This window comes from Hyla sarda, chromosome 5 (genome assembly GCF_029499605.1).
Source record: "Hyla sarda isolate aHylSar1 chromosome 5, aHylSar1.hap1, whole genome shotgun sequence".
Classification (NCBI taxonomy): domain Eukaryota; kingdom Metazoa; phylum Chordata; class Amphibia; order Anura; family Hylidae; genus Hyla; species Hyla sarda.
Genome location: NC_079193.1, coordinates 6,303,064 through 6,326,228, shown reverse-complemented (window position 1 = coordinate 6,326,228; position 23,165 = coordinate 6,303,064). Strand labels below are relative to the sequence as shown.

At 48.4% G+C, this 23,165-nt stretch overlaps 1 protein-coding gene across 1 annotated transcript in view; it reads left to right on the top strand.

Annotated features, from left to right (window-relative positions):
* The window catches only part of PTPN23 (protein tyrosine phosphatase non-receptor type 23), a 73,129-nt gene that overhangs the window by 17,728 nt on the left and 32,236 nt on the right, over positions 1–23,165 (top strand). Inside the window, exons 4-13 of the mRNA XM_056518767.1 lie at positions 3,503–3,579; positions 4,520–4,569; positions 6,733–6,864; positions 6,950–7,030; positions 7,122–7,253; positions 15,714–15,761; positions 16,760–16,816; positions 16,920–16,978; positions 19,874–19,953; positions 21,355–21,469. Coding sequence (XP_056374742.1) covers positions 3,503–3,579; positions 4,520–4,569; positions 6,733–6,864; positions 6,950–7,030; positions 7,122–7,253; positions 15,714–15,761; positions 16,760–16,816; positions 16,920–16,978; positions 19,874–19,953; positions 21,355–21,469 — 831 coding nt within the window. The remainder of the gene's footprint in view (positions 1–3,502; positions 3,580–4,519; positions 4,570–6,732; positions 6,865–6,949; positions 7,031–7,121; positions 7,254–15,713; positions 15,762–16,759; positions 16,817–16,919; positions 16,979–19,873; positions 19,954–21,354; positions 21,470–23,165) is intronic.

Below are 23,165 nucleotides of genomic sequence, written 5' to 3'. Positions count from 1 at the left end.
TTTTAGGGAGGAAATTTAAATGAAAACCACAATTTTGCACACTTTGGAGGGTTTCGTTTTCACACTGTAGGGATGTGGAAATCCTATAGCCCGACGCCCAGGGCAAGTAGTTTTGGGTGCCGGGCAGGTGAATTGTTTATAGATTTAGCCCTGTATCGGGCCGGACAGACAGACTTCCCCCTTATTTTTCTTTAATGTCGGTGTGAGGTGCAGGAGCCGATGGAAGTCTGTACCTCACACCGGCCTCAGAGTATATGGAGGGGGGGCGGCCTCCAGCTGACTGCAGAGCCCCCCCTTATCTCTCCTCCCGGAGGACGGACGGAGCTCAGAAGACACAGCAGGGGGAGAGAGAGGATGTAGACAGCTCCGTGCACAGCTCCTCCCCCGCACACAGCTCCATCCCCCGCACACAGCTCTATCCCTCCCCCCTCCCCTCTGTCTAGACAGGACCTAATCCACCACGGGGAGGTTGCTTGTTTGCACGGAGGAAAACACAGAGCAGGGGGGGGGGGAGGTGGAGGACGGAAATCTCACCTCACACCGGCCGGGACTACAGCTCTGATGTCCACTCATGGCGGCTCAGGTGAGGAGGCAGAGAATACAGGCGGCGGCAGGAAGGGTGGTTGTATATGTATGGTGTGAGTGTATGTGAGTGTATGTAATGTATGATGGGGGGGCAGCGGCAGGTGTATGTATGATGTGTGCATATGTATGGTGTATATCAGTGTTTCCCAACCAGGGTGCCTCCAGCTGTTGCAAAACTACAACTCCCAGCATGCCCTGGGCATGCTGGGAGTTGTAGTTTTGCAACAGCTGGAGGCACCCTGGTTGGAAAACACTGGTGGATATGTATGGTGTGAGTGTATGTGTGTATGATGTCTGTCTATGTGTGATGTGTGTATAATGTCTAAGTGTGTGTGTGTGTGTATGTGATGTATGATGTGGGGTGGGCAGCGGCGGGTGTATGTATGATGTGTGCATATGTATGGTGTATATGTATGGTGTGAGTGTATGTATGTAATGTATGTTATGGGGGCAGTGGCTGGTGCATGTATGATATGTGTATATGTATGGTGTGAGTGTATGTGTGTATGTAATGTATGATGTGGGGGGGGCAGTGGCTGGTGTATGTATGATATGTGTATGCATGAATGTTTTGTATAGGAGCGGACTGTCACGTCGGGCATTAGGGCAGTTGTGCCATCTAATTTTATTTATTTTTAGATGCCCCCGCACTGAATTGCACCCCCAGAATCCCACCCCCTTCATACTCACCTGACGACCAAGAGCCCCACGGATGCACACAAACACACCCAAACCAAAAACTACAACTCCCAGCATGTTGGACCATAACCTAAACTGTAGAACTATAAAGTGCAACATGCTGGGAGTTGTAGTTTTGGTTCGGGTCAGCTGCAGAGCTATAGGCTGTATCAGGGCATGCTGGGTGTTGTAGTTACTAACTGTAATTCCCAGTATTCCTTGACACAGACTATGGCTCTGCAGCTGACACAAACCAAAACTACAACTCCCAGCATGTTACACAATAACCTTAACTGTACTATACAGTGCAACATGCTGCAACACCCACACAACCATAGGCTGTATCAGGGCATGCTGGGAGTTGTAGTTATCTAGTAACTAAATGCAACTTCCAGCATTTTCTGACACAAAATGCACCATATAAACTGGAGAAGCAGAACCCCCCCCCCCCCCGTAACACATAAGTCCCTATTGAGACTGAAAAATAGTGATTAAAATATTGTAAAAAGTGCGTATATATGTGAATAAGCCCCTTTCCTAATAAAAGTTTCCAATTTTCTTTAAATAAAAATAATGTACAAAAATAAACATAAGTTGTATCGCTGCATGTGGAAATGTCCAGACTATTAAAATATTATGTTAATTAAACCGTACGGTGAACGGTGGAAATGTAAATAATTGTCCAGAATTGCTCATTTTTGGTCACTTCATATGAGAAATTTTTCATAAGGTGATCAAAAAGTTACATGTAGACTTATCTGGGCTTATCTGGGGTGTAAGAGGAGCTACAGCTCTCCGGCCACTAATATCCTGACATACTGCGATCACCTATTAACCCATTAGATCACCGCTGTCAGCAGTGTCTAAAGGATCTTATATCCATCCCTGATGGTCTAGTGGGGGGGGGGGATCAGACTATTTTGGTTGAAATTATTTCATCAACCAGGACAAGTGGATTTTCTTGAGGGACAAGTAGATTGTGTTCAGCTTTAGTCCCTTGGACAAGTAGTTTTTTTTTTTTAATTTCCACACCCCTGCACTGTACAATTTACAGTAATAATGACGTGTTCTTTATTCTGTGGGTCAATACGATTAAAATGATACCCATGGTTAGATACTTTTCTATTTTGTACCGCTTAAAAAAATCTAAATCTTTTTGTACAAAATCAGTCATCTAAAATCGCCCTATTTTGACCACCTATAACTTTTTCATTTTTCCGTACATGGAGTGGTATGAGGGCTCCTTTTTTGCGCCGTCATCTGTACTTTTTATTGATACCACATTTGCGTATATAAATCTTTTAGATCACTTTTCATAAATTCTTTTTGGAATAAAATGTGAAAATTTTTGGGCTTTAAAAAAAAAATAAAAAAAATAAAAAAAAATAAATGACGTTTATGATGTTCACCGTACGGGATCATTAAAATTATATTTTGATAGTTCGGCGATTCCAAATATGTTTTATAAAAATAATTTGTTTAGGCTTTTTGGGGGGTAAAATGGGGGAAAAAGGGACAATTTTCGTTTTTATTGGGGGAGGGGATTTTTCACTATTTTTATTTTTACATATTTCAACTTATTTTATTTTTTTTACACTATTTATGTCCCCATAGGGGACTATCAGTAGCAATCATTTGATTGCTTATACTGTTCAGTGCTATGCATAGGACATAGCACTGATCAGTGTTATCGGTCATCTTCTGCTCTGCTCGATCTCAGACCAGAGCAGAAGACCCCAGGAGACGACCTCCGGCCGCCATTACAGATGATCGGATCCCTGCGGCAGCGCTGCTGGTGATCTGATCATCTATTTTAACATGCGCATTGCCGCGATCTGTATTGATCACGGCGTCTGAGGGGGTTTAATGGCGGACATCCGCGCGACATCCTGCCGTGTGTGACGCGAACACCGCTCTGCTGCTCGCGGTCATACACAGGACGTAAATGTACGTCCTGGTGCGCTAAGTACCTCCGCACCAGGACGTACATTTACGTCCGTGGTCGTTAAGGGGTTAAAGATCCCTTTTATATACCTTAAGGCAGTGTTTCCCAACCAGGGTGCCTCCAGGTGTTGCAAAACTACAACTCCCAGCATGCCCGGACAGCCGTTGGCTGTCCGGGCATGCTGGGAGTTGTAGTTTTGCAACAGCTGGAGGCACCCTGGTTGGGAAACACTGACCTAAAGTAATGACACGGTGGAGGTGTGAACAGAGTCTTACTTTTAGTTTTCTTTCTCAGGACAGAGATTTTCTCCGGGAAGTCTGTGACGCACGCGGACATCAAGTACGAGCAGGCCTGTGTCCTGTACAATCTAGGTAGGTAACGGTGCGACTTAGCGGATTTAAAGGGGTTATCCAGGAAAACATTTTTTTTATATATATATCAACTGGCTCCAGAAAGTTAAACAGATTTGTAAATTACTTCTATTAAAAAAATCTTAATCCTTTCAGTACTTATGAGCTTCTGAAGTTAAGGTTTGTTCTTTTCTGTTTAAGTAATCTCTGATGACACCTGTCTCGGGAACCGCCCAGTTTAGAAGCAAATTCCCATAGCAAACCTCTTCTAAACTGGGCGGTTTCCGAGACACGTGTCATCAGAGATTACTTAGACAGAAAAGAACAACCTAAACTTCAGAAGCTCATAAGTACTGAAAGGATTAAGATTTTTTAATAGAAGAAATTTACAAATCTGTTTAACTTACTGGGGCCAGTTGATATATATATATATATATATATATAAAAAAAAAAAAAAAAAGTTTTTTCCTGGATAACCCCTTTAATAGGATCTCCGCTTCTTTAGCTGGATACATGATTGAACACCTTTGTTATGGGGGGAGATTTGGGGAGGGTGGGGGTGCCTCCTGTCCCCTCCTTTTTCTGGTGTCTGCAAGATTGCTTGTAGTATTCCATCACCTTTTGAGGTAAATGAAGTTAAGTTGTAATACCACACACAACCAGAAAACAAGAGTGGTGCTGTATAGCGATGTTATTTTAGTCCTGGTAAACCTCTTTGATGGATGCCCCAGGTCCTCCAGAGGTCGCCTCCCTCTTGCTGATATATTTTCTTAAGTGGACGATCCCTTTAAGCAGGTGACACTTATCCTACACAAACCATTTCTGTTATACCAGCAGTGAATAGTGACCAGTGCCCCCTCCATGTCACAGGCCGTCTAGAGATGGTCGGGATGACCCCTGAGTATATAGCTGTTCTTTAGGATATGAGGCCGCCCTATCATGTATACATTGTCTCTTGCAGGGGCTTTACACTCCATGCTGGGGGCGATGGACAAGAGGGTCTCTGAGGAGGTGAGTTCTCTGCAGATAAAGAACTGTAGTCCCCCCGCATTGTTCCTCCTGTCAGTAATGATCCCCCTTCCCTTTCTGTGCTCCTCCTGTCACTGTCGTGCCTGTTTCAGTGGTTATCCCCTTTACCTCCTCTGTTGCTTCTATCATTATTTCTTTGCCCCCTGTCCCTCCAGTACTCATTGCTCCACCTCCTGTCACACGTTACTCTGCCCCTCTGTTCCTCCTGTCACTCATTGCTCTGCCCCCTCTGTTCCTCCTGTCACACGTTACTCTGCCCCTCTGTTCCTCCTGTCACTCATTGCTCTGCCCCCTCTGTTCCTCCTGTCACTCATTGCTCTGCTCCCTCTGTTCCTCCTGTCACACGTTACTCTGCTCCCTCTGTTCCTCCTGTCACTCATTGCTCTGCCCCTCTGTTCCTCCTGTCACTCATTGCTCTGCCCCCTCTGTTCCTCCTGTCACTCATTGCTCTGCTCCCTCTGTTCCTCCTGTCACACGTTACTCTGCTCCCTCTGTTCCTCCTGTCCCTCCAGTACTCATTGCTCCACCTCCTGTCACACGTTACTCTGCCCCCTCTGTTCCTCCTGTCACTCATTGCTCTGCCCCCCCTCTGTTCCTCCTGTCACTCATTGCTCTGCCCCCTCTGTTCCTCCTGTCACTCATTGCTCTGCCCCCTCTGTTCCTCCTGTCACTCATTGCTCTGCCCCTCTGTTCCTCCTGTCACTCATTGCTCTGCCCCCTCTGTTCCTCCTGTCACTCATTGCTCTGCCCCCCTCTGTTCCTCCTGTCACTCATTGCTCTGCCCCCTCTGTTCCTCCTGTCACTCATTGCTCTGCCCCTCTGTTCCTCCTGTCACTCATTGCTCTGCCCCCTCTGTTCCTCCTGTCACACGTTACTCTGCCCCCTCTGTTCCTCCTGTCACTCATTGCTCTGCCCCCTCTGTTCCTCCTGTCACTCATTGCTCTGCTCCCTCTGTTCCTCCGTTCACTAATTTTTCCACCTCCTGTCTAATTGTCTGCCCCTCTGTTCCTCCTGTCACTCATTGCTCCGCCTCCTCTGTTCCTGCTATTAGTCATTGCTCTGCCCCTTCTGCTCCTCCTGTCAGTCATTGCTCCTCCCCTTCTGCTCCTCCTGTCAGTCATTTTCCCTGTCTGCTTATCCTGTTAGTAATTGCTCCTCCCCTCCTGCTCCTCCTGTCATTAATTGCTCCTCCCCTTCTGCTCCTCCTGTCAGAAATTGCTTCTCTGCTCCTGTCAGTCATTGCTCCTCCCCTCCTGCTCCTCCTGTCAGTAATTGCTCCTCCCTTCTGCTGCTCCTGTCAGTCTTTGCCCCTCCCCTCCTCCTGCTCGGTCTGTGCCCCGGCCCCCTCCTCCTGCTCGGTCTGTGCCCCGGCCCCCTCCTCCTGCTCGGTCTGTGCCCCGGCCCCCTCCTCCTGCTCGGTCTGTGCCCCGGCCCCCTCCTCCTGCTCGGTCTGTGCCCCGGCCCCCTCCTCCTGCTCGGTCTGTGCCCCGGCCCCCTCCTCCTGCTCGGTCTGTGCCCCGGCCCCCTCCTCCTGCTCGGTCTGTGCCCCGGCCCCCTCCTCCTGCTCGGTCTGTGCCCCGGCCCCCTCCTCCTGCTCGGTCTGTGCCCCGGCCCCCTCCTCCTGCTCGGTCTGTGCCCCTCCCCTCCTCCTGCTCGGTCTGTGCCCCGGCCCCCTCCTCCTGCTCGGTCTGTGCCCCGGCCCCCTCCTCCTGCCCGGTCTGTGCCCCGGCCCCCTCCTCCTGCCCGGTCTGTGCCCCGGCCCCCTCCTCCTGCCCGGTCTGTGCCCCGGCCCCCTCCTCCTGCCCGGTCTGTGCCCCGGCCCCCTCCTCCTGCCCGGTCTGTGACCCTCCTGCCCGGTCTGTGCCCCGCCCCCTCCTCCTGCCCGGTCTATGGCTCGGCCCCCTCCTCCTGCTCGGTCTGTGCCCCGCCCCCTCCTCCTGCCCGGTCTGTGCCCCGCCCCCTCCTCCTGCCCGGTCTGTGCCCCGCCCCCTCCTCCTGCCCGGTCTGTGCCCCGCCCCCTCCTCCTGCCCGGTCTGTGCCCCGCCCCCTCCTCCTGCTCGGTCTTTGCCCCGCCCCCTCCTCCTGCTCGGTCTTTGCCCCGCCCCCTCCTCCTGCTCAGTGTGATTAGTGATTTGTCTCTCATAGGGGATGAAGATCTCGTGCACTCACTTCCAGTGTGCGGCCGGCGCCTTCTCCTATCTCCGCGATCACTTTGCTCATTCGTACAGTGTGGATATGAGTCACCAGATCCTGAACCTCAATATAAACCTCATGCTGGTGAGAGGGGCGCCATGTTATGTGGGCACTGGGGGCGCACTCAGCTGGGCTCATCGGACCTCACTGTGCCCTTCTCTACCTTCAGGGTCAGGCCCAGGAGTGTCTGCTGGAGAAGTCAATGCTGGATAACAGGAAGAGTTTCCTGGTGGCGCGGATCAGTGCCCAGGTGAGGCTGTGCCCGGCCTCTGTGCCCGGACTCTGTGCCCTGCAGCCGCTGATGGTCGGTGACCAATCATCTCCATTGTGTCTGTCACCAGGTGGTGGATTATTACAAGGAAGCCTGCCGAGCCCTGGAGAACACCGAGACCGCGTCACTACTGGGGAAGATCCAAAAGGACTGGAAGAAGCTGGTGCAGATGAAGATTTACTACTTCGCCTCTATCGCCCATGTGAGTTATTTGTGGTAACACAGCGGGTACAAAAGAAAACACGTCCTGTGGGCAGCACCATAGTATAATACAACATATACCAGCAGAATAGTGAGTGCAGCTCTGGAGTATAATACAGGATATAACTCAGGATCAGTACAGGATAAGTAATGTAATCTATGTACACAGTGATCTCACCAGCAGAATAGTGAGTACAGCTCTGGAGTATAATACAGGATATAACTCAGGATCAGTACAGGATAAGTAATGTAATGTATGTACACAGTAACCTCACCAGCAGAATAGTGAGTACAGCTCTGGAGTATATTATAGGATATAACTCAGGATCAGTACAGGATAAGTAATGTAATGTATGTACACAGTGACCTCACCAGCAGAATAGTGAGTACAGCTCTGGAGTATAATATAGGATATAACTCAGGATCAGTACAGGATAAGTAATGTAATGTATGTACACAGTGACCTCACCAGCAGAATAGTGAGTACAGCTCTGGGGTATAATACAGGATATAACTCAGGATCAGTACAGGATAAGTAATGTAATGTATGTACACAGTGACCTCACCAGCAGAATAGTGAGTGCAGCTCTGGGGTATAATACAGGATGTAGCACAATTACCTCTTTTGCACAATTAAGTTAAAGGAGAACTGCGGCGCAACACTTTTCCCTTGTGCCCGGGTTCAAAAACTAAAAAAAACCTAACTTTCTGGGTCGCTCTTCATTGGGGGACCCCTATACTGATGGGTATTTGCTCTTGTCACACTAGGAGGCGCTTACACTAGGAAAAAAAAAGTCAGCTCCTCCCTGGCAGGATAGACCCGCCCACTGGACGTGAGGTCATCAGTTTTAGTGTCAGTAGGAGGCCGACACATGTTCGGGTGTCCCCAGACCTGGTCTTTTTTTATTATTTTCTGGTAAGGGCTGTTTAGTTAGGGTTTTTTTGCTCCCTTTTGTTTCTCATTTTCAGGTGGGGGTTCAGGAGCATGGCGCTACCTGTTCCCCCGTTTGCGACAAAGGGGCAAAGACATAGAGTATGTACTGTTAACCCCTTCTTGCCAACGGCTAGCGCCTGGAGTTTGTACCCGGGGTCCGGGTCCCCCACTGCCCCTGCTCGCCCCGCTATCTTAGTCTGGTATAATGCAGCGTGGCCATAATCTGGTTGAAGTCGTCTGGGGTGAGTATAAGAAGACCGCGGGTGAGTATATGAAACCTGTGGGTGAGTATATGACCCCCTCCCGCCAGTGGACTCACAGTTACGGCAGCCATTTCTGTCTCAGGGCAGCCGCTGGCTTTTGCAGCGGCTCCCTGTACTTACTGCGGCTGCTGATTTTCTTTACTTCATCTGGTCTGATCTCCTCCGGCGCTTGCTGGCCTGCGGGACCCATAATGGTGGCAGGTAGCTCCGCCCCCCTCCTCCCGCAGCGAACCCTCCAGGCTTCGGTCCCTGCAGTAGTTGTTGATGCTACCAGGGATGTCAGAGGCTCTCTTCTCCTCCGACTCCCTGGTTCAGGGCCATTTCTCTTCCAGCTCAGCGGAAGCCTGTCACCCCCCCCCCCCCCTCCTACAGCTGTAGGTTGCTACATGTGCTGCTTACTTGCATTCGTAGTTATGTCTTTGTATCTTCCAGCTCCAGTGTCCAGGATTCAAATCCCTCTGGGGACACAACATGGCTCCTCCGTGCTTCGGTGTGTTTTTGCAGGGTCCCTGGGGGCTACGTCCACCCAGTGCTTTGATCCGTTACCGTAGGGCGGCATTTCCTTGCTCCTACGGTACATGGCGCTCTTGGGAAGTTTCCTTTTCATAGGGGGTACTGGGATCAGGACGCTTGGCACGGTCAGGGCCTGAGTTTCGTCTACACCTCCCCTTGTTTTCCCCTCCACTAGGGGGACTATTTGACTGAGCACTTTCTTCTGCCAAGATGGAGCCATCTCGCACTTCCCCCTACATGCTGGGATACCTTGGTGGGCAAGTGCAGGGTTTATGCAATCGTGTATAGCTCAGCGCCAGCCTTCCTTGGCGCAATATCCGGGAAGGGTGTGCTCATCCTTCCCTTTGTCAGTGTCGGTGGTGCTACACTGCCACTCCGATCTTTTGGAGTAACCTTCTTGTGACCAGAGCCTGGGAGTCCCAGCTGGGTTCCCTTTTGCTTTTCCCTCCGTTCCCATCCTGACGAGACGTTGCTGGGAGTGCTCTGATTTGCTCCGACCGCTGGGTCAAAGATCAATTAATCCTTGTCTTGGGCTCTCTCCTAGACTGCTGTGGTGTACCTTATTTTCTGGGTCGGTCCTCCTGGTCCTTTGGGCCTTCGTGATGAATGCGGTCTCTGGCACGTGTAGTGCCCCTGCCCAGGCTTCTACACAATCCCTTAGTGGGGTCAGTCTTTTTGTACCGCTCTTCTTGTCCCGACATAGCAGTATGTTTCCCGGAGCATTTCACGGTTTTTCGGTTTGCTCCCTCTACAGGTCGGGTACTACCCGCTGACTCGAGATTCTCCAGTTCCATGTTGCCGTTCCGGGTTACTCCTTACTTTTCTTTTCCTCCTTCGGGGTCCATTACTCCAGGGTTGGACGGCAAGCTTGTCTACAGGGTTTTTCCAGTCGGGCTATTTTTCGGCTGCAGCATGGCTGTGTTTCTTCCTGCTGTTCAGCCTGTGTTGCGTCCTTTCTTAGTCCGCTCGTGCTGTGTCCCTGGGACAGTGGTTTTTGGCGCCTACAGCTTTTTGGTTCGGATCTTCTTCACCATGCCTCTCCGGAGACTGTTCCCATCTCTTTCTTTTCCAGAAGTTTCTGGTCTTCATCTTGACTGACTCACCTTGGGCTCTCCCTTGCGTTTTCTCGCAAGGTTCTCTGGTTTCGGTTGGTCCTCTGTATGGGGTTCTCTTGTCGTTCTCCCTCTGTCTGGTTCTGTGCTTCATGGAGTTGGTTTCCTATCTCCTGCCAGGTTGTTTCGGCCCATCGGGTCTCTGCATCGCCCCTTCTTGTCTCTCTCTGTGGTCTGTTGGTTTAGAGTCTCTTCTAAGGACGGTCCCTTCTTTGGCATCCTAGTCCATTCCCATGGACAGTGGGAACTGCCGGACGCTCAGTTCCAGGCCTTGGTTACCTTTTTAGCCGGGGGTCTCGTCCGTGAATCTTACGACCGGCTGGGGTTCAGTCTCTGGACTGACTCCCTTCCTCTGGTGTCGTTCTTCCCACCCCAGGGACTGCTTTGGTATGTCCCATGGTCTCTGTGTCCCCCAATAAAAATTGTCCGAGAAAAGGAGATTTTTTATTTTTTTTTGTACTCGCCATAAAATCTCTCTCTCATTGCCTTCATTGGGGGGACACAGCATCCACCCATTTCTTCATTCTTGTCCGGATAGCCTTTTTCGGTTCTTGGGTGTTTCTCCTGGGTTCCTTTCTAGAGTCCTTCGGAAATATTTATTTTTGTTGGTTTCTCCTACTGCTTTGTGAGCGGGTGGGCGGGTATATCCTGCCAGGGAGGAGACGACTTTTTTTTCCTAATGTCAGCGCCTCCTAGTGGCATGTGCATATACCATGGTCTCTGTGTCCCCCAATGAAGGCTTTAAGAGAGATTTTACAGTGAGTACAAAAAAATCTCCTTTTAAGTCCCCTTCCTATGTTCCCCTGTTGCGTAGATATCGGCGTCCCGGTCCTCCGGTGCTGCTCTGCTTCTTGGGCTTGGATCCTTTCACTGCGGTCAGCGTATCGCCAGCTGCAGCGATGTCCCGCCTTGGCCGGTGATAGGCTGAGCGCACTGTCATCTAAGAAGCCCAAAGCAGCAGGAAGAAGGGAGGGCCCTGGGCTTCTTACATGACAGTGCGCTCAGCCTATCACCGGCCAAGGCGGGACATCGCTGCAGCTGGCGATACGCTGACCGCAGTGTGATGATCCAAGCCCAAGAAGCAGAGCAGCATCGGAGGACTGGGACACTGATATCTGCACAACTGGGGATCGTAGGAAGGAGAGTTTAACCCCTTAAGGACCAGGCCATTTTATACCTTAAGGACCAGAGCGTTTTTTGCAATTCTGACCACTGTCACTTTAAACATTAATAACTCTGGAATGCTTTTAGTTATCATTCTGATTCCGAGATTGTTTTTTTGTGACATATTCTACTTTAACGTAGTGGTAAAATTTTATGGTAACTTGCATCCTTTCTTGGTGAAAAATCCCAAAATTAGATGAAAAAAATGAAAATTTTGCATTTTTCTAACTTTGAAGCTCTCTGCTTGTAAGGAAAATGGATATTCAAAATAAAACATTTTTGGGTTCACATATACAATATGTCTACTTTATGTTTGCATCATAAAATTTATGAGTTTTTACTTTTGGAAGACACCAGAGGGCTTCAAAGTTCAGCAGCAATTTGGACCAGTTCAGGTTTGAAGTGGATTTGAAGGGTCTTCATATTAGAAATACCCCATAAAAGACCCCATTATAAAAACTACACCCCCCAAAGTATTCAAAATGACATTCAATAAGTGTATTAACCCTTTAGGTGTTTTACAGGAATAGCAGAAAAGTGAAGGAGAAAATTCACAATCTTCATTTTTTACACTCGCATGTTCTTGTAGACCCAATTTTTGAATTTTTGCAAGGGGTAAAAAGGAGAAAATTTTTACTTGTATTTGAAACCCAATTTCTCTCGAGTAAGCACATACCTCATATGTCTATGTAAAGTGTTCAGCGGGCGCAGTAGAGGGCTCAGAAGGGAAGGAGCGTCAAATGGTTTTTGGGGGGCATGTCACCTTTAGGAAGCCCCTATGGTGCCAGGACAGCAAAAAAAAAAAAACACATGGCATACCATCTTGGAAACTAGACCCCTCAGGGAACGTAACAAGGGGTAAAGTGAACCTTAATACCCCACAGGTGATTCACGACTTTTGCATATGTAAAAAAAAATAAATAAATGTTTTGCCTAAAATGCTTGGTTTCCCAAAAATGTTACATTTTTAAAAAGGGTAATAGCAGAAAATACCCCCCAAAATTTGAAGCCCAATTTCTCCCGATTCAGAAAACACCCCATATGGGGGTGAAAAGTGCTCTGCTGGCGCACTACAGGTCTCAGAAGAGAAGGAGTCACATTTGGCTTTTTGAAAGCAAATTTTGCTCTGGGGGCATGCCGCATTTAGGAAGCCCCTATGGTGCCAGAACCGCAAAAAAAAAAACACATGGCATACCATTTTGGAAACCAGACCCCTCGGGGAACGTAACAAGGGGTAATGTGAACCTTAATACCCTACAGGTGTTTCACGACTTTTGCATATGTTAAAAAAAAAAAAATTTTTTACCTAAAATGCTTGGTTTCCCAAAATTTTTACATTTTTAAAAAGGGTAATAGCAGAAAATACCCCCCAAAATTTGAAGCCCAATTTCTCCCGATTCAGAAAACACCCCATATGGGGGTGAAAAGTGCTCTGCTGGCGCACTACAGGTCTCAGAAGAGAAGGAGTCACATTTGGCTTTTTGAAAGCAAATTTTGCTCTGGGGGCATGCCGCATTTAGGAAGCCCCTATGGTGCCAGAACAGCAAAAAAAAACAAAACACATGGCATACCATTTTGGAAACTAGACCCCTCGGGGAACGTAACAAGGGGTAATGTGAACCTTAATACCCCACAGGTGATTCACAACTTTTGCATATGTAAAAAAAAATAAAAAAATTTTACCTAAAATGTTGGTTTCCCAAAAATTTTTGATTTTTAAAAAGGGTAATAGCAGAAAATACCCCCCCATAATTTGTAACACAATTTCTCCCGAGTACGGCGATACCCCATATGTGACCCTAAACTGTTGCCTTGAAATACGACAGGGCTCCAAAGTGAGAGCGCCATGCGCATTTGAGGCCAAAATTAGGGATTGCATAGGGGTGGACATAGGGGTATTCTACGCCAGTGATTCCCAAATAGGGTGCCTCCAGCTGTTGTAAAAGTCCCAGCATGCCTGGACAGTCAGTGGCTGTTTGGTAATACTGGGAGTAGTTGTTTTGCAACAGCTGGAGGCTTCGTTTTGGAAAGAGTGGCGTACCAGACGTTTTTCATTTTTATTGGGGAGGGGGGCTGTGTAGGGGAATGTGTATATGTAGTGTTTTTTACTTTTTATTTTATTGTGTGTTAGTGTAGTGTTTTTAGGGTACAGTCACACGGGCGGGGGTTCACAGTAGTTTCTCGCTGGCAGCTTGAGCTGCAGCAGAAAATTTGCTGCTGCTCAAACTTGCAGCCGGATACTTACTGTAATCCTCCGCCCATGTGAGTGTACCCTGTACGTTCAGATTGGGGGGGGGGGGGGGGGGGGACATCCAGCTGTTGCAAAACTACAACTCCCAGCATGTACGGTCTATCAGTGCATGCTGGGAGTTGTAGTTTTGCAACAGCTGGAGACACACAGGTTGTGAAACACCGAGTTTGGCAACAAACTCAGTGTTTTGCAACCAGTGTGCCTTCAGCTGTTGCAAAAGTTACAACGCCCAGCATGTACGGACAGCGGAAGGGCATGCTGGGTGTTGTAGTTATGCAACAGCGGGAGGCATACTACTTTGGCTGGGGATGCTGGGGATTGTAGTTATGCAACAGCTGGAGACACACTGGTTTACTACTTAACTCATTGTGCCTTCAGCTGTTGCAAAACTACAACTCTCAGCAGTCACCGACAGCCAACGGGCATGCTGAGAGTTGTAGTTATGCAACCAGCAGATGCACCGCTACAACTCCCAGCATGCACTTAAGCTGTTTGTGCAAGCTGGGAGTTGTAGTTACACAACAGCTGAAGGTACACTTTTCCATAGAAAGAATGTGCCTCCAGCTGTTGCAAAACCATAAGTCCCAGCATGCCCATAAGTGCATGCTGGGAGTTGTGGTGGTTTGCCTCCTCCTGTTGCATAACTACAGCTCCCAGCATGCCCTTTTTGCATGCTGGGAGCTGTTGCTAAGCAACAGCAGGAGGCTGTCACTCACCTCCTGCTGCTGCTGATCGCCGCACAGGTCAGTCCCGCCGCCACCGCCGTCGTCGCTCCTGGGGCCCCGATCCCAACATTAACGCCGGGGATCGGGGTCCCCAGCACCAGGGGTGCACGTCCCGCACCCGCTCACGTCCTCCGGAAGAGGGGCGGAGCGGGTGCGGGAGTGACACCCGCAGCAGGCGCCCTGATTGGTTGGCCGGGAAACCTCTGACGGCCCCGATCAGCCAGTAATTCCGGGTCACCAGGTCACTGGAGACCCGATTGACCCGGAATCGCCGCAGATCGCTGGACTGAATTGTCCAGCGATCTGCGGCCATCGCCGACATGGGGGGGCATAATGACCCCCCTGGGCGATATGCCGCGATGCCTGCTGAACGATTTCAGCAGGCATCGGGCACCGGCTCCCCTCCGGCTAGCGGCGGGGGGCTGGGAAAGGACAGGACGTACTCCTACGTCCTCGGTCCTTAAGGACTCGGAAACGGGGGCGTAGGAGTACGTCCATTGTCCTTAAGGGGTTAAATGGGTACTCTGGCCCTAAGATGTCTTATCCCCTCTCCAAAGGATAGAGGATAAGATGCCTATCCCGCCGCTGGGGACCCCCACAATCTTGCATTCGGCACCCACCTCTTTGAGCTGCACGCCGCGCTGCCAGCTCACAAACTGCTGGGTGACGTCACGATACTCTGGCCCCGTGGTCGGCACCCGGAAGTTTGTGAGCTGGCAGCGCGGCGTGCAGCTCAAAGAGGTGAATGCAAGATTGCGGGTGTCCCCAACGGCGGGAACCCCGTGCTCAGACATCTTATCCCCTATCCTTTGGATAGGGGTTAAGATGTCTTAGGGCTAGAGTACCCCTTTTAAAGTTAGATTTTTTTGTTTTTGGAGCCTTGGCACAAGGGAAGGGAAAACTGTTTTTTGTGTCTGTAGATGGATATATCCCAGTGTCTTCCAACCAGGGTGCCTCCAGCTGTTGCAAAACTACAACTCCCAGCATGCCCGGACAGCCAACGGCTGTCCGGGCATGCTGGGAGTTGAAGTTTTGCAACAGCTGGAGGCACCCTGGTTTGAGAACACTGGAATATATCCTTTACATGATTGTGATTGCAGAGAAGTGTGTCTCCTTGTGTCTAATAGTCATCAATAGAGATGAGCGAACTTACAGTAAATTCAATTCGTCACGAACTTCTCGGCTCGGCGGTTGCTGACTTTTCCTGCATAAATGAGTTCAGCTTTCTGGTGCTCCGGTGGGCTGGAAAAGGTGGATACAGTCCTAGGAGACTCTTTCTTAGGACTGTATCCACCTTTTCCAGCCCACCGGAGCACCTGAAAGCTGAACTCATTTATGCAGGAAAAGTCAGCAACCGCCGAGCCGAGAAGTTCGTGACGAATTGAATTTACTGTAAGTTCGCTCATCTCCAGTCATCACTATTCATTAGATTTCTAGTAGTAATATAAGTGAAGTTTGTGAATGAATATTCCAGTGACATTCTTTTTGTGTCTTAACAGCTGCACATGGGGAAACAGGCAGAAGAACAGCAAAAATATGGCGAGCAGGTAAGTGCGCAAATCTGGGGAGATCATCGTAGTTGTGAACAGCGCAGTCGATTCCTGGCATGATGTATTACACAATCACCTCTAAAGGTCACATCCCCTGATGACACTAGTTTTATGTATAGTTATTATCTACATACACCAGTGTTTCCCAACCAGGGTGCCTCCAGCTGTTGCAAAACTACAACCCCCCCAGCATGCTGGGAGTTGTAGTTCTGCAACAGCTGGAGGCACCCTGGTTGGGAAACACTGACATACATAGTGGTGACACATTGTCTTAGGCTGCATTCACACCACGTTTTTTGCAATACAATTCCCGTATACGTTTCAATGTGAAAACCGTACGGAACCGTATTGAAAACCTTATGCATTGACTCTCCATTGAAAACCGTACGCCAAAAGATGCATCCGGTTGTGTCCGTTTTGCATTGCCTACGGTTTTGTCAGTTTTTTTTCCCGTACCCAAAACCGTAGTCTACCACAGTTTTTGGTCCGGGTGAAAAACTGTATTAAACCGTATACGTTTTTTTTAAACATGGGAGTCAATGGGAACCGTACAGAACCATATGTGCGTACGGTTCCATCCGGTTTTCACCATACGTTTTTTTTTACTTTGCACAGTTTTTTTTTTCTTGGAATTTCAGTCAAACAAGTGAAACTTTATTCAAACTGGAGTGAAAAGTTCAAAACGTATACGTTTTTTCTTAAAAAAACGGATGCAACCGGACATCATTTTTCAAACCGTATACGGTTTTTAACTGTATAAGGGTTGAAATTTCTACACACGTTTTGATACAGTTTAGTCCGGTTTTGAGGAATCCGTTTTTCATCAAAAACCTGATACGGGAACTGTATTGCACAAACGTGGTGTGAATGCCGCCTTAGTGTAAGTCATGTCATAGTCCAGACCTGCGTTCTTAGTTCTGCAGGATTCGGAGCGGACATCCCTCCCCATCTTTTTTCTCTCTGTCGGTCTCTCAGCATTTCTTCCATCTTTTCAGGTTGCATATTTACAGAGCGCATTAGACAAACTTAGTGAGGCGATCAAACAATCCAAGGTAAGATCTAAACCCCTCCTGTATATCCTCTGTTATGGCCTCTTTATGTCTCGTATATGTTATCCTCTCACATGTCTGGTATTAAGACGCCGTTCTCTTCCAGGGTCAGCCGTCCACGGTGCAGGAAGCCCTCCGCTTCACTATGGATGTCATTGGTGGCAAGTAAGTGGTGAACTTAACCTGGTTATTCTGTATCTTTATAACATTCAGATGTATAGATTTGTGTGACAAAGTTTTCCGGTTGTACAATTGGTCTCATCAGGTCTGGTGCAAGGATTTTTGCCACCCTAGATAAAAGCTCATTTTACTGCCCCTTGTCCCCGCCCATTGGCTCCTCCCTTTGACACACCCCACCTTAATACTGGGGTGACACACTGTAACAACCCTCTCCTTGTGTAACACTTTAATACTAGGGTGACACACTGTAACAAACCCCCTCCTCATGTAATCATCTTACTACTGGGGTGACACACTGTAACAAACCTCCTCCTCATGTAATTTCCTTACTACTGGGGTGACACACTGTAACAAACCCCCTCCTCATGTAATCTCCTTAGTACTGGGGTGACACACTGTAACAAACCTCCTCCCCATGTACTCTCCTTTCTACTGGGGTGACACACTGTAACAAACCTCCTCCTCATGTAATCTCCTTAGTACTGGGGTGACACACTGTAACAAACCTCCTCCCCATGTAATCTCCTTTCTACGGGGGGGGGGGGGGGGGGGGTGACACACTGTAACAAACCTCCTCCCCATGTAATCTCCTTACTACTGGGGTGACACACTGTAACAATCCTCCTCATATAATCTACTTACTTGGGTGACACACTGTAACAAACCTCCTCCTCATGTAATCTCCTTACTACTGGGGTGACACTGTAACAAACCTCCTCCTCATGTAATCTCCTTACTACTGGGGTGACACACTGTAACAAACCTCCTCCTCATGTAATCTCCTTACTACTGGGGTTACACACTGTAACAAACCTCCTCCTCATATCATCTCCTTACTACTGGGGTGACACACTGTAACAAACCTCCTCCCCATGTAATCTCCTTTCTACTGGGGTGACACACTGTAACAAACCTCCTCCTCATGTAATCTCCTTAGTACTGGGGTGACACACTGTAACAAACCTCCTCCCCATGTAATCTCCTTTCTACGGGGGGGGGGGGGGGGGTGACACACTGTAACAAACCTCCTCCCCATGTAATCTCCTTACTACTGGGGTGACACACTGTAACAATCCTCCTCATATAATCTACTTACTTGGGTGACACACTGTAACAAACCTCCTCCTCATGTAATCTCCTTACTACTGGGGTGACACTGTAACAAACCTCCTCCTCATGTAATCTCCTTACTACTGGGGTGACACACTGTAACAAACCTCCTCCTCATGTAATCTCCTTACTACTGGGGTTACACACTGTAACAAACCTCCTCCTCATATCATCTCCTTACTACTGGGGTGACACACTGTAACAAACCTCCTCCCCATGTAATCTCCTTTCTACTGGGGTGACACACTGTAACAAACCTCCTCCTCATGTAATCTCCTTAGTACTGGGGTGACACACTGTAACAAACCTCCTCCCCATGTAATCTCCTTTCTACGGGGGGGGGGGGGGGGGGGGGTGACACACTGTAACAAACCTCCTCCCCATGTAATCTCCTTACTACTGGGGTGACACACTGTAACAATCCTCCTCATATAATCTACTTACTTGGGTGACACACTGTAACAAACCTCCTCCTCATGTAATCTCCTTACTACTGGGGTGACACTGTAACAAACCTCCTCCTCATGTAATCTCCTTACTACTGGGGTGACACACTGTAACAAACCTCCTCCTCATGTAATCTCCTTACTACTGGGGTTACACACTGTAACAAACCTCCTCCTCATATCATCTCCTTACTACTGGGGTGACACACTGTAACAAACCTCCTCCCCATGTAATCTCCTTTCTACTGGGGTGACACACTGTGACAAACCTCCTCCTCATATCATCTCCTTACTACTGTGGTGACACACTGTAACAAACCTCCTCCTCATGTAATCTCCTTTCTACTGGGGGGGGGGGGGGGGGGGTGACACACTGTAACAAACCTCCTCCCCATGTAATCTCCTTACTACTGGGGTGACACACTGTAACAATCCTCCTCATATAATCTACTTACTTGGGTGACACACTGTAACAAACCTCCTCCTCATGTAATCTCCTTACTACTGGGATGACACACTGTAACAAACCTCCTCCTCATGTAATCTCCTTACTACTGGGGTGACACACTGTACCAAACCTCCTCCTCATGTAATCTCCTTACTACTGGGCTGACACACTGTAACAAACCTCCTCCTCATATCATCTCCTTACTACTGGGGTGACACACTGTAACAAACCTCCTCCTCATGTAATCTCCTTACTACTGGGGTGACACACTGTAACAAACCTCCTCCTCATATCATCTCCTTACTACTGTGGTGACACACTGTAACAAACCTCCTCCTCATGTAATCTCCTTACTACCGGGGTGACACACTGTAACAAACCTCCTCTTCATGAAATCTCCTTACTACTGGGGTGACACACTGTAGCAAACCCCCTCCTCATGTAATCTCCTTAGTACTGGGGTGACACACTGTAACAAACCTCCTCCTCATGTAATCTCCTTAGTACTGGGGTGACACACTGTAACAAACCCCTCCTCATGTAATCTCCTTACTACTGGGGTTACACACTGTAACTAACCTCCTCATGTAATCTCCTTACTACTGGGGTGACACACTGTAACAAACCTCCTCCTTGTGTAATCAGTCGGGGTACTGGCAGGGTTCTGGTGGATGGGTGGGTGCTTTTAATGCTGGATAACTTTATTGCTGGGGGCAGAGCAGCGCCCCTGTCAGGAGTGCGCTCTATGCAGCTGCCTGTTTTGCCTATAGGCTACGCCGGCCCTGCATCTCCTCAGTATTTTCCGAACCTCTGCTTGTCATCAGTGCTGCCTTTTCTGGTGTAGTCACCTTTACCTGATCCTGTTTTGTTCTAAAGGTTTAATTCTGCTAAGAAGGACAATGATTTCATATATCACGAGTCCGTTCCTGCGCTGGACACCCTGCAAGCTGTAAAAGGTGAGAGCAACCCCCAACCTTAGGATATGGCATATACAAGCTTACATCCAGAACAGCTCATTCATATAGGTCAGGGTTTCCCAACCAGGGTGCCTCCAGCTGTTTCAAAGCTACAACTCCCAGCATGCCCGTACAGCTGGAGACAAACTGGACTGCAGAATCAGAGCAGATCCTACGGTCCTACTGTTTAGCATAAAGTGTAACATTGTAACAATTATCATAATAATAAATTTTAATAGTTGTAGTAATAACAATAATAATAAAAATGAATATAAATTGTTACAATGTTGCAGTTTATTCTGCTATGACTTTGCAGTCCAGTGTTTCTCAACCAGTGTGTCTCCAGCTGTTGAAAAAGTACAACTCCCAGCATGCCTGGAAAGCCAAAGACCAGTGTTTCCCAACCAGGGTGCCTCCAGCTGTAGCAAAACTACAACTCCCAGCATGCCTAGACAGCTGGAGACACAGTGGTTGGGAAACACTGGACTGCAGAGTCATCGTAGACCCTAATGTTTAGAATAAACTGCAACAATCTAGTAGTAGTAGCAGTAATAATAATTAATAAACACAAGTTGTTACAATGTTGCAGTTTGTTCTAAGCTGTAGAGTCTTTTAGGTTTCCCAACCAGGGTGCCTCCAGCTGTTTCAAAGCTACAACTCCCAGCATGCCCGTACAGCTGGAGACAAACTGGACTGCAGAATCAGAGTAGATCCTACGGTCCTGCTGTTTAGCATAAAGTGTAACATTGTAACAATTTAGCAATAAAAATCATAATTCATTATAATAGTTGTAGTAGTAGTAATAATAATAATAAAAAATATAAATTGTTACAATGTTGCAGTTTATCCTGGGCCGTAGAGTCTGCTATGACTTTGCAGTCCAGTGTTTCTCAACCAGTGTGTCTCCAGCTGTCCGGGCATGCTGGGAGTTGTAGTTTTGCAACAGCTGGAGGCACCCTGGTTGGGAAACGCTGGTCTTTGGCTTTTCAGGCATGCTGGGAGTTGTAGCTTTTCAACAGCTGGAGACACACTGGTTGAGAAAAACTGGACTGCAGAGTCATCGTAGACCCTAATGTTTAGAATAAACTGCAACAATGTAACAATCTAGTAGTAGTAGTAATTAATAAACACAAGTTGTTACAATGTTGCAGTCTGTTCTAAGCTGTAGAGCCTGTTATGACTCTGTAGTCCAGTGTTTACCAACCAGGGTGCCTCCAGCTGTTGCAAAACTACAACTCCCAGCATGCCCGGACAGCCTTCGGCTGTCCGGGCATGCTGGGAGTTTTAGTTTTGCAACAGCGGGAGGCGCCCTGGATGGGAAACACTGATATATGTATTTCTGTCTTATAAAGGCTGCAGATGTATTGGGGGCTTCTCATTAATTTGTTTGGTGTATTTCAGGGGCTCCTCTGGTGAAGGCTCTTCCAGTCAACCCCACTGATCCTGCCGTAACCGGACCTGATATTTTTTCTAAGCTGGTACCTATGGCTGCACATGAGGCGTCATCTCTCTACAGGTAAGTGATGGGGTGGGGAGCATGAAGTCTTCAAGACAGGTTCTCACTCAATATTAAGCTGCCGCGAATATATTTTTTAAAACTAATTTATTGACCTTTTTAAAACTGGGAAAAACACTGATGTGACCTTAAAAACAATGCAGTACTTGCATATACCATAAATTATCCTAGGATTTTTTACTCATGGTACAATTCCTCATTCATTCGCTGACTAGAACAGTTTCCCCTCTTTCAGTTGTCACTTACATGCAGGGAGTGGGGAAAATATGTTATACTTCCATCCTCTGTGTCTCTGTTCAAAATCCCTCTCTGAAGGCAGCCCCCACCCTCCTAAGAGAAGACAGATCATGTGGTTTTTCCTGCACTGAACATTCGCCCTTTAGTGCTGAGAACTTGGAGGTTGGTGCAGCCATTGAACCTCTCTCTCATATGCTCATAATGAGAGGGTGGGGGCTGCTTTCAGAGAGGGAGATGAAGAGCTGCAATGATTCTTAGGAAATGTAGTATCTGTGAGGGGAGGCAAGGGGAGGGAAGGATGGCAAAGAATATCAAGCAGCCAAAGAAGACCACAGGGGCCACAGGAGTCATGTATATCAGGCAGGATCATTTACAGGGAACATATCCATGTAGTGTGGTGGCTTTGGAGCTTTTTTTTTTTTTTACATGTTTACTTTCCTGGGGTACCCCTTTAATATGACACAGGTTTTATGATCCAGCAAATAGCAAAGAAATTGTCCTCTGCTGTAATATCTGGCATTGAACTGAACCTTAAAGGGGTACTCTGCTGCTCAGTGTTTGGAACAAACTGTTCCGAACGCTGGAGTCGACGTCGGGAGCTTGTGACGTCATAGCCCCACCCCCTCAATGAAAGTCTATGGGAGGGGCTTGACAGCGTCACGCCCTCTCCCATAGACTTGCATTGAGGGGCGGGGCATGACTGCTATCACACCCCCCTCCCATAGACTTGCATTGAGGGGGGTGGGACTTGACGTCATGAGGGGGCGGGGCTATGACATCACAAGCTGTTGGCTCCAGCTTTGTTTCATAAGGGTTTGTTCTATTAGTCAAAGTTATCCCCTTCACACGAGCGGATAGCGGGGGTTCTGATCACTAGGGCCCTCTGCGATCTTGCACATGGGGACACCAGTCTAGGACACCAGACATCAGCTAGTTATCCCCTAACCCAAGGGTTAACAGGAATCTGTCAACCCATCTATGGGTTATCAGCGGCCGACATTGGCTGAAACAGAATGATGCAATAACCTCAAAGTTGTCATTAACCCCTTAACGACGCAGGACGTATATTTACGTCCTGCGCGGGCTCCCGCGATATGAAGCAGGATCGCGCCGCGATCCCGCATCATATCGCGTCGGTCCCGGCGCTCATCAATGGCCGGGACCCGCGGCTAATACCACACATCGCCGATCGCGGCAATGTGCGGTATTAACCCTTTAGAAGTGGCGGTCAAAGCTGACCGCCGCTTCTAAAGTGAAAGTGACCCGGCTGCTCAATCGGGCTGTTCGGGACCACCGCGGTGAAATTGCGGCGTCCCGAACAGCTTACAGGACACCGGGAGGGCCCTTACCTGCCTCCTTGGTGTCCGATCGACGAATGACTGCTCCGTGCCTGAGATTCAGGCAGGAGCAATCAAGCGCCGATAACGCTGATCACAGGCGCGTTAATACACGCCAGTGA